Here is a 12,300-nt window from a genome sequence, read left to right on the forward strand (position 1 = left end):
CTCACTAATACCCCGTTGTCCACACTCTCAGACACCACGTGTCCCCACTCACTAATACCCCGTGTCCCCTACTCACTAATACCCCGTGTCCCCCACACACTAATACCACGTGTCCCCCACTCACTAATACCCCGTGTTCCCCACTCACTAATACCCCATTGTCCACACTCTCAGACACCACGTGTCCCCACTCACTAATACCCCGTGTCCCCTACTCACTCATATCACGTGTCCCCCACTCACTAATACCCTGTGATCCCCACTCACTAATACCCTGATGTCCCCTACTCATTAATACTCCATGTCTCCCACTCACTAATACCTTCTGTCCCCCACTCACTAATACCCCGTGTTCCCCACTCACTAATACTCCGTGATCCACACTCTCTGACACCATGTGTCCCCCACTCATTAATTCCCCATGTTCCCCACTCTCTAATACCCTGTGTTCCCCACTCTCTGATACCCTGTGTTCCCCAATCTCTAATACCCCGTGATCCCCACACTCTGATACCCCGTGTTTCCCACTCTCTAATACCCTGTGTTCCCCACCCTCTAATACCCCGTGTCCCCCACATTCTAATACCCCGTGTCCCCACATTCTAATACCCCGTGTCCCCCACACTATGATACCAAGTTTCCTCAACTCTCTAATATCCTGTGTTCCCCACTCTCTTATACCTCATGATCCCCACTCCATAATACCCCGTGTCCCCCACTCACTAATACCCCGTGTCCCACATTCACTAATACCCCGTGTCCCCCACTTACTAATACCCCGTGTCCCCTACTCACTAATACCCCATGTCCCCCACTCACTAATAGCCCGTGTCCCCCACTCACTAATAGCCCGTGATCCCCACTCACTAATACCCTGTGACCTCCACTCACTAATACCCCGTGTCCCCACTCACTAATACCCCGTGTCCCCTACTCACTAATACCCCGTGTCCCCCACTCACTAATACCACGTGTCCCCCACTCACTAATACCCCGTGTCCCCTACTCACTAATACCCCATGTCCCCCACTCACTAATAGCCCGTGTCCCCCACTCACTAATAGCCCGTGATCCCCACTCACTAATACCCTGTGACCTCCACTCACTAATACCCCGTGTCCCCACTCACTAATACCCCGTGTCCCCACTCACTAATACCCCGTGTCCCCTACTCACTAATACCCCGTGTCCCCCACACACTAATACCACGTGTCCCCCACTCACTAATACCCTGTGTCCCCACTCACTAATACCCAGTGTGTCAACTCACTAATACCCCTTGTTCCCCACTCACGAATACCCCGTGTTCCCCATTCACTAATACCCTGTGTCCCACACTCACTAATACCCCGTGTCCCCCACTCATTCATACCCCATGTCTCCCACTCAGTAATAACCCGTGTCCCCCACTCTCTAATACCTTGTGTTCCCCACTCATTAATACCCCATGTCCCCCACTCACTAATACCCCGTGTCCCACATTCACTAATACCCCATGTCCCCTACGCATTAATACCCCATGTCTCCCACTCACTAATACCCTGTGTCCCCACTCACTAATACCCCGTGTCCCCCACTCACTAATACCCCGTGTCCCCACTCACTAATACCCCGTGTCCCCCACTCACTAATACCCCGTGTCCCCCACTCACTAATACCCCGTGTCCCCACTCACTAATACCCCGTGTCCCCCACTCACTAATACCCCATGTCCCCCACTCACTAATACCCCGTGTCCCCACTCACTAATACCCCGTGTCCCCCATTCACTAATACCCTGTGTCCCCACTCACTAATACCCCGTGTCCCCCACTCACTAATACCCCGTGTCCCCCACTCACTAATACCCCGTGTCCCCATTCACTAATACCCCGTGTCCCCCACTCACTAATACCCCGTGTCCCCCACTCACTAATGCCCCGTGTCCCCCACTCAGTAATACCCCGTGTCCCCACTCACTAATACCCCGTGTCCCACACTCACTAATAGCCCGTGTGCCCACTCACTAATACCCCGTGTGCCCACTCACTAATACCCCTTGTCCCCCACTCACTAATACCACGTGTCCCCCACTCACTAAAACCCCATGATCCACACTCACTAATACTACGTGTCCCCCACTCACTAATACCACGTGTCCCCCACTCACTAATACCCCGTGTCCCCCACTCACTAAAACCCCATGATCCACACTCACTAATACCACATGTCCCCCACTCACTAATATCCCGTGTCCCCCACTCACTAATATCCCGTGTCCCCCACTCACTAATACCCCGTGTCCCCACTCACTAATACCCCGTGTCCCCCACTCACTAATACCCTGTGTCCCCCACTCACTAATACCCCGTGATCCCCACTCACTAATACCCCGTGTCCCCCACTCACTAATAGCCCGTGTCCCCCACTCACTAATACTACGTGATCCCCACTCACTAATACCACGTGTCCCCCACTCAAAAATATCCCGTGTCCCCAGTCACTAATTCCCCGTGTCCCCTCTCACTAATACCACGTGTCCCCCACTCACTAATACCATATGTCCCCCACTCACTAATAGCCCGTGTCCCCCACTCACTAATACCCCGTGTCCCCCACTCACTAATAGCCCGTGTCCCCCACTCACTAATACCACGTGTCCCCACTCACTAATACCCTGTGTCCCCACTCACTAATACCCAGTGTGTCAACTCACTAATACCCCGTGTCCCACACTCACTAATACTCCGTGGTCCCCACTCACCAATACCAGTGTCCCCCACTCACTAATATCATGTGTCCCCCACTCACTAAAACCCCATGATCCACACTCACTAATACCCCGTGTCCCCACTCACTAATACCCCGTGTCCCCCACTCACTAAAACCCCATGATCCACACTCATTAATACCACTTGAGCCCACTCACTAATACCCCATGTCTCCCACTCACTAATACCCCGTGTCCCCCACTCACTAATACCATGTGTCCCCAGTCACTAATACCCCATGTCTCCCACTCACTAATACCCCGTGTCCCCCACTCACTAATACTACGTGCCCCCACTCACTAATACCACGGGTCCCCCACTCACTAATAGCCTGTGATCCCCACTCACTAATAGCCCATGATCCCCACTCACTAATACCCTGTGACCTCCACTCATTCATACCCCATGTCTCCCACTCAGTAATACCCCGTGTCCCTCACTCACTAATACCCCGTGTGTCCACTCACCAATACCATGTGTTCCCCACTCACTAAACACCGTGTCCCCCACTCACTAATACCCTGTGTGTCAACTCACTACTACCCCGTGTTCCCCACTCACTAATACCCCGTTGTCCACACTCTCAGACACCACGTGTCCCCCACTCACTAATACCACATGTCCCCCACTCACTAATACCCTGTGTCCCTACTCACTAATACCCTGATGTCCCCTACTCATTAATACTCCATGTCTCCCACTCTCTAATACCCCGTGTTCCCCACTCTCTAATATCCCATGATCCCCACACTCTGATACCCCGTGTTCCCCACTCTCTAATACCCCGTGTTCCCAACTCTCTGCCACCCGTGTCCCCCACATTCTAATACCCCGTGTCCCCCACACTATGATACCAAGTTTCCTCAACTCTCTAATATCCCGTGTTCCCCACTCTCTTATACCTCATGATCCCCACTCCATAATACCCCGTGTCCCCCACTCACTAATACCCCGTGTCCCCCACTCACTAATAGCCCGTGTCCCCCACTCACTAATACCACGTGTCCCCACTCACTAATACCCTGTGTCCCCACTCACTAATACCCAGTGTGTCAACTCACTAATACCCCGTGTCCCACACTCACTAATACTCCGTGGTCCCCACTCACCAATACCAGTGTCCCCCACTCACTAATATCATGTGTCCCCCACTCACTAAAACCCCATGATCCACACTCACTAATACCCCGTGTCCCCACTCACTAATACCCCGTGTCCCCCACTCACTAAAACCCCATGATCCACACTCATTAATACCACTTGAGCCCACTCACTAATACCCCATGTCTCCCACTCACTAATACCCCGTGTCCCCCACTCACTAATACCATGTGTCCCCAGTCACTAATACCCCATGTCTCCCACTCACTAATACCCCGTGTCCCCCACTCACTAATACTACGTGCCCCCACTCACTAATACCACGGGTCCCCCACTCACTAATAGCCTGTGATCCCCACTCACTAATAGCCCATGATCCCCACTCACTAATACCCTGTGACCTCCACTCATTCATACCCCATGTCTCCCACTCAGTAATACCCCGTGTCCCTCACTCACTAATACCCCGTGTGTCCACTCACCAATACCATGTGTTCCCCACTCACTAAACACCGTGTCCCCCACTCACTAATACCCTGTGTGTCAACTCACTACTACCCCGTGTTCCCCACTCACTAATACCCCGTTGTCCACACTCTCAGACACCACGTGTCCCCCACTCACTAATACCACATGTCCCCCACTCACTAATACCCTGTGTCCCTACTCACTAATACCCTGATGTCCCCTACTCATTAATACTCCATGTCTCCCACTCTCTAATACCCCGTGTTCCCCACTCTCTAATATCCCATGATCCCCACACTCTGATACCCCGTGTTCCCAACTCTCTGCCACCCGTGTCCCCCACTCACTAATACCCCGTGTCCCCCACACTATGATACCAAGTTTCCTCAACTCTCTAATATCCCGTGTTCCCCACTCTCTTATACCTCATGATCCCCACTCCATAATACCCCGTGTCCCCCACTCCATAATACCCCGTGTTCCCCACTCCATAATACCCCGTGTTCCCCACTCTCTAATACCCCATTTTCCCCACTCTCTAATACCCTGAGTCCCCCAATCTCTATTATCCCATGTCCCCCACTCTCTAATACCCCATTATCCCCACTCTCTAATACCCTGTGTCCCCCACTCTCTGATACCTCGTGTTCCCCTCTCTCTAATACCCCGTGATCCCCACTCTCCAATACCCTGTGTCCCCCACTCTCTAATACCCAATGATCCCCATTCTCTAATACCCTGTGTCCCCCACTCTCTAATACCCCATGTCCCCCACTCTCTAATACCCCGTGTCCCCCACTCTCTAATACCCCATGTCCCCCACTCTCTAATACCCTGTGTTCCCCACTCTCTAATACCCCGTGTCCCCCACTCTCTAATACCCCATGTCCCCCACTCTCTAATACCCTGTGTTCCCCACTCTCTAATACCCTGTGTCCCCCACTCTCTAATACCCCATGTCCCCCACTCTCTAATACCCCATGTCCCCCACTCTCTAATACCCAATGTTCCCCACTCTCTAATACCCTGTGTCCCCCACTCTCTAATACCCCATGTCCCCCACTCTCTAATACCCCATGTCCCCCACTCTCTAATACCCAATGTTCCCCACTCTCTAATACCCTGTGTCCCCCACTCTCTAATACCCCATGTCCCTCACTCTCTAGTACCCTGTGTTCCCCACTCTCTAATACCCCATGTTCCCCACCCTCTAATACCCCGAGTACCCGCCTCTCTAATACCCTGTGTCCTGACCACCCCGTACCTCCCTCATTGACTCCCTGTGTACCCCACTCACTGACCCCCACTACCCCCCTCATTGAATCGCTGTGTACCCCACTCCCTGACCCCTCTGTACCCTCCTCAGCAACTCGCTGTGTACCCCAGTCCCTGACCCCCCATAACCACCTCATCGACTCCCTGTGTACCCCACTCCCTGACCACCCCCTTACACCCCTCATCGACTCCTTGTGTGCCCCACCCCCCGAACCTCCCCCCCGCACTCCCTTCATTGACTCGCTGAGCCCCCGTACTGCCCTCAATGACTCGCTGTGTAACCAACTCCCTTACCCCCCCATATCCCCTCAGAGACTCCCTGTGTACCCCACACCCTTACCCCCCCCGTACCCACCTCATCGACTCGCTGTCTACCCCACTCCCTGCACCCCCATCATTCCCCCCCCCCATGGACTCACTGTGTACCCCACTCCCTGACCCCCCTGTACCCCCCTCATCGAATCCCTGTGCACCCCACTCCCAGAACCCACCCCCGTATCTCCCTCACCGTCTCACTCTGTACCCCACGCCCTGACCCCCCCGTACACCACTCAGCGACTCACTGTCTGCCCCACTCCCTGCAACCCCATTTCCCCTCCCCATGGACTCCCTGTGTACCCCACTCCTTGACCCCCCCTGTACCCCCACTCAGCGACTCCCTGTGTACCTCACTCCCTGACCCCTCCGTAACCCCCTCAGTGACTCCCTGTGTACCCTACTCCCTGACCACCCCATCACCCCCTCATCGACCCACTGTGTACCCCACTCCCTGACCCCCCCGTACCCCCTCAGCGACTCGCTGTGTACCCCACTCCCTGAACCCCCGTAACCCCCTCATCAACTCACTGTGTAACCCAATCCCTGACCCCCAATTCCCCCCATCGACTCACTGTGTACCCCACTCCCTGACCCCCCCCCCCGTACCCCCCCTCAGCGATTCCCTGTGTACCCCTCTGTCCAATCGTCCCACACCCCTTGTGGACCAGCCTGTGCCCCCTCTCTGACTGGCGAGGGAGGGTCTGGTACCTGAGAAGCCCACTGCGCAGTCCATGTTGAATCTCTCGGTCAGCAGCATGGCGAGGGCTGCCTTGATGGTCAAGTAGGTGACTCCCGTCAGGAGGCCCAAGATGAGAGTGGAGAACAAGAAGCGGGCACTGCCCACCCGTCTCTCCATCTTGCTGCCCTTCCACACCAGCGACGCCATGTTGAAGCCAAGGTGGTCGACGTCGATGTGGTGCAGCGGTGCCAGCAGGAGGCGCTGCCACTCACAGCCCAGGAAGGTGGTGTTGACACTGAGACAGACCTCTGCCACGTGGAGCTCAGGGGCGAGGAATATAAACATGTTGAGGATGATGATGGCCAGAGTGATGGGGGGGATTCCCCGGGTTTCAATGAAAAGGAGGATGATAAAGATAATGTAGCTGCCCAGTAACTCCTCCATCGAACATTTTCCAAGGGTGATCTCCGCCGGAGTGGTTCGGTAATACTTCACCAGTGCCCGTTTACCGAACCCAGAATCTGCAGGGGGAGGAAATGTTCCACAATTTGGTCTGAGCAGACAGGTGAGGAGCTAAAGCAACTGTATCACGGGCAAGAGCAGGGGGAAGGAGAGACAGAGAGAGAGAGAGAGAGACAGAGAGACAGAGAGAGAGAGACAGAGAGACAGAGAGAGAGAGACAGAGAGACAGAGAGAGAGGGGGGGAGAGAGAGAGACAGACAGACAGAGTTTGAAAGTGAGAGAAAGTTGGAGAGTGAGTGACAGAGAGATAAGAGAGTAAGTGGGAGAGAGACAGAAATGAGAGTGTGAGTGAGAGTGAGCGGGAGTGAGAGAGAGAGATAAGAGAGTGAGTGAGAGAGAGAGATAAGAGTGGGAGTGAGAGAGAGATGGGTGAGTGAGAGGGATGAGAGTTGAGATCAGAGAATGAGAGAGTGAGTGAAATTGAGAGAGATGAGAGATTAAGTGAGACGAGAGTGAGTGAAAGAGAGTGAGAGAGAGAGAGAGAGAGAAAGAGAATTTCTCCCCATTTCCTTTCCTGTAACATGTGGAACACAATCAGGGGGTCAGTGCTGCCTGACAGCGCCAGGGGGTCAGGTTCAGTGTGGAGTGTGTGTATTCTCCCCGCGTCTGCATGGGGGTGTCCTCCTACAGGCTGGAGGTGTGCTAGTCAGGGGGCATTGTCCTGGTACACGTGGGGCTACAGGGATGCTCTTTGGAGTCTGTTACTGCAGGTTTGGAAAGTCAAATGACGTCGTCCTGCTGTGTGTGTGTGTGTGTGTGTGTGTGTGTGTGTGTGTGTGTGTGTGTGTGTGTGTGTGTGTGTGTGTGTGTGTGTGTGTGTGTGTGTGTGTGTGTGGAGGGGGGGGGGGGTCTCTCTCAGGCAGGAATAGAGAGAATATATGAAGAAATACCAGAATTCTGACTGGACTATTTGGTCTTTTGAACCTTGTCCACCCTACGGAAGGGTTTATGGATGATCTAATTGAGGCTTCAATTCCATGCTCCCCCCACCCAAACAATCTGGATCAGTTCCAAGTGGGATTTATCCGACCTGGGTGAAAGGGCAGGTGTCCATCTCTCTCTCTTTCCCCATGTTTTGTCAAGTAACATTTATATCAGACAGTTACCATCTCTAACTACAGTTTTGTATGACTCCGGAGAGTCTGACCATCATCCCTTGACACTCAGTCGCACTCCCATCACTGAATTCCCCCACTGTCAATCTCCTGAGGGTTATCATTGACCTGAGACTGAACCGGACCAGCCATACAAACATGGTGGCTACAAGAGCAGGCCAGAGGCTGGGAATCCTGCAGCGAGTAACTCCCCTCCTGACCCTCAAAAAAAGCCTGTCCATCAAGGCACAAGTCAGGAATATAATGGGATTACTCTCCAGTTGCCTGGACGGGCACAGCTCCCATGAATAAAGAAACGAGAATTAATTTTTCCAATAGAAGAGGGTGTTCTCTCAGACGCTAGTGAAACTAATTTTTCACTGAACTCGTCAAGACTGACTTATTAACAATATCCAAGGCTGAGGTGGCCAGATCTTTTATCACTGAGGGAATCAGCTGTTATAGCAGATGGCCAATGGTTGAGGGAGCTTGTCTGGTGGGGACCATGTGGCTATCGATCGTGGTTAAAAACCCATAGGGTTCCCTCGTGTCCTTGAGGGCAGGATTACCTGCTGTCCATACTGGGCCTGGCCCACACAGGACTCCACGTCAAGAGCAACATGGTGGACCCGGAACTACCCTCTGCATTGGCCAAGCTTGGAACTCCATTCCGGGACGATGAGGAACGGGCACCAAATGAAGGAATAAGGAGAAAGAACTGGTCAGCACAGCCCCCACCGGCCGCCCCACACACCCCCAACTGTGATCAGCACAGAACAGAGACATTGACACCTCTTAGTCTCTCTCTCTCTCTCTCTTTCTGTCCATCTCTCTCACGCTCTCTCTCTCTCTCTCTCTCCCCCTCTCTCTCTCCCCCTCCCTCTTTCTCTCTCTCCCCATCTCTCTTTCTCTCTCTCTCTCCCCTCGCTCTCTCTCCCCCCTCTCTCTGTCGCTCTTTCTCTCTCTCCCCCCTCTCTCTCTGTCTCTCTCGCTCTCTCTCTCTCCCCCTCTCTCTCTCCCTCTTTCTCTCTCTCTCCCCTCGCTCTCTCTCCCCCTCTCTCTCTCTCTCCCTCTCTCTCCTCTCTCTGTCTCTCTCGCTCTCTCTCTCTCCCCCTCTCTCTCTCTCCCTCTTTCTCTCTCTCTCCCCTCGCTCTCTCTCCCCCTCTCTCTCTCTCCCTCTTTCTCTCTCTCTCCCCTCGCTCTCTCTCCCCCCCTCTCTCTCCCTCTCTCTCCTCTCTCTGTCTCTCTCGCTCTCTCTCTCTCCCCCTCTCTCTCTCTCCCTCTTTCTCTCTCTCTCCCCTCTCTCTCTGTCTCTCTCGCTCTCTCTCCCCCTCCCTCTTTCGCTCTCTCTCCCCTCTCTCTCTGTCTTTCTTGCTCTCTCTCTCCCCGTCTCTCTTTCTCTCTCTCTCCCCTCGCTCTCTCTTTCTCTCTCTCTTCCCTCTCTCTCTGTTTCTCTCGCTCTCTCTCTCTCCCCTCTCTCTTTCTCTCTCACCCCTCTTTCTCTGTCTCTCTCGCTCTCTCTCTCTCCCCCTCCCTCTTTCTCTCTCTCTCCTCTCTCTGTCTTTCCCGCTCTCTCTCCCATCACTCTTTCTCTCTCTCCCCTCGCTCTCTCCCCCCCTTCTCTCTCTTCCCTCTCTCTCTGTCTCTCTCTCTTTCTCTCTCTCTCCCTCTCTTTCTCTCTCTCTCTCCCTCTCTCTTTTTCTCTCTCTTTCTCTCCCTCTCCCCTCGCTCTCTCTCCCCTCTCTTTTTTCTCTCTGTCTCTCTTTATCTCTCCCCCTCCCTCTCTCTCTCTCTCTCTCTTTCAGTCGCCCTGTCCATTGTGTCACTGATATCACAATGGTTGGTTACTTCCATTCTAACCATCGGCCAGTGCAGCCATCATCCAGGGAGGTCTTGTGTTAATGGTAACCGCGGGGTGTGCTCATACCCAGCACGACAGCTGATGGATCTCGGAAAGAGCCAGGACCGACTGTATCCCGAGAGAGGAAAGGCCTCAGTCACTTTCTGTTGGTTTTCCCCTCCGGACGAGGAGAGAGAGAGAGAGAGAGAGAGAGAGAGAGAAGCCAGGCGTTTACAAGCATCCGCCCACCTAGCGACAACCCACCTCAGACTGGCATCACTGGGCAGCTCTTGCCGTGGCCTTCAAGGGATGGACCCCCTGACAGGGGCAACTCTGCCCTCAGCAGAAGATGGACCTCCCCACACCCTCCACATGCTAATCTGAGGAGGGGGACCCAGAACGTGAACGCGCCCTTGATACCACACAGTGTGTCACACAACATGGTGCTCACATCATTGAGCAAGATACCAGGGAAGGTCAGCTAGGGGGGAAACTGTTCCAATTCCCTCACCCCACCCCCCCCCAACAACCTCACCCCACTTATTGTCCTGGGCTAATTAACTCCTGGGCTCGTGAAGGGTTCAGTGATATGATATTTTATATCGTTACCTTACTTCACTTCTGGAAATTTATGACTTCATTGAGAACAATTGAATACCTCCCCTACATCTAGATCTCTGTTACGCCAGCTCATATGGTTTGAATGCGGCCTAGTCTCTAGCACCATGAGGTAGCACAATGGACAGTGACCTCATCTGTTTGTTAGCTCACCTATGATGCCTCATGAAGTATTTGGCCTTCCCCTCGGTAGTTCTGACCTCTTGGCCTTCCTCTCAGATTTTCCCATTCCTCTGTCACTGGTGGGTGGCCTTTCAACCTGCTTGAGTCCCCAGGCCCTCAGGGATGCCCTTTCGCCCTTATAACCTCCTCACGCCTCCCTCTCTCCCGTCAACCATTTTGGACCGGCTTTTAGGCGGCCATCTTCCTCTTGGGGCGCCCGCCTGAGAGGCGCCGCAGCCCGGGAGGAGCGCCTTGCGGATGGTGCAGGTGCCACACAAAGGCAGGGTGTCCCTGCCATCACTGAGAAGGCGCGTTCTCACGGCTGGTGCCCTCAGGCCTCCACAGCCCGGGGGGTTGAGGAGAGTTGAATGGCACTGGGGAGGCGCCACGGCTGGGATATTGTGAAACAGCCGAGGAGAGACACGCTAGCGTTGGGAACAGTCGAGAGAAGGTGCTTTAGGCTGAGCCTGACGGTGGCGAAAGTGAGACACTGCAGATACCGGAGACCAGAGTCAAGATCAGTGTGGTGCTGGAAAAGCACAGCTGGCCAGGCAGCATCCGAGGAGCAGGAGAGTCAACGTTACGGGCATAAACCCTTTATCAACTCCAGTCCAAAAACAACCCTCCATCATCACCCTCCGTCTTCCACCTTTCAGCCAGTTCTGTATCCAAATGGTGAGTTCTCCCTGTATTCTGTGAGATCTAACCTTGCTCACCATCTCCCATGGGGAACCTTGTCAAACGCCTTACTGAAGTCCATATAGATCACACCAGTGCTCAGCCCTCATCAACCCTTTTTGTTACTTGTTCTAAAATCTCAATCAGGTTAGTGAGTCATGACTTGCAGAGGGTGGGACGTGTATGGAATGAGCTGCCAGAGGGTGTTGGGTGTTCCTTGGCCATTCACTGTGTGGAGACACTTATTTTGCCAAGCCCCCTAAATCTGTATCCCACCATCTCTCAATCCTTCCTCCAGTGGCAGAAGCATTGTCCCCCTTTTTGCGGACCCCTCATGAGAGTGAACCCCTCGATCTGTAACTCCTCTCCAGCTCCTCTGCTCCAACCACATCACTGAAGCCCCTCGTCCCTGGAACCAGGCTCCCCACAAATCTTTTCCTGTGACCTCTCCACCATCTTCACACCCTTCCTAAAAACTTAAACTGGAGGCAGCGGAGGGTGAAATGGCGTTTTATCAATTCTTCCAGGTTCTGTTCTCTGCGCACCCACTCCGAGATTGGAGGTTTGGTTCCAGGAGGGGGGTAAAACAAGATTTGGCATGATCTCTGCACACTTTCCCTGGAGCGTCAGAAGCTGAGGGGTGACCTTATAGAGGTTTATAAAATCACGAGGGGCATGGATAGGATAAACAGACAAAGTCTTTTCCCTGGGGTGGGGGAGTCCAGAACTAGAGGGCATAGGTTTAGGGTGAGAGGGGAAAGATATGAAAGAGACCTAAGGGGCAACTTTTTCACG

General features: G+C 53.6%; 1 protein-coding gene across 1 annotated transcript in view; it reads right to left on the reverse strand.

The window, feature by feature from the left end:
- LOC132835326 (rhomboid-related protein 4-like) overlaps window positions 1-8,829 on the reverse strand; it is a 50,119-nt gene extending 41,290 nt beyond the window's left edge. The window contains exons 1-2 of the mRNA XM_060854772.1: window positions 8,790-8,829; window positions 6,621-7,112 (exon numbers count right to left, since the gene is read on the reverse strand). Coding sequence (XP_060710755.1) covers window positions 6,621-7,112; window positions 8,790-8,829 — 532 coding nt within the window. The remainder of the gene's footprint in view (window positions 1-6,620; window positions 7,113-8,789) is intronic.
- Between the last annotated feature and the right edge of the window lie 3,471 nt (window positions 8,830-12,300).

The sequence above is a fragment of the Hemiscyllium ocellatum genome, chromosome 44, assembly GCF_020745735.1.
Source record: "Hemiscyllium ocellatum isolate sHemOce1 chromosome 44, sHemOce1.pat.X.cur, whole genome shotgun sequence".
In the NCBI taxonomy this organism is placed as follows: Eukaryota; Metazoa; Chordata; class Chondrichthyes; order Orectolobiformes; family Hemiscylliidae; genus Hemiscyllium; species Hemiscyllium ocellatum.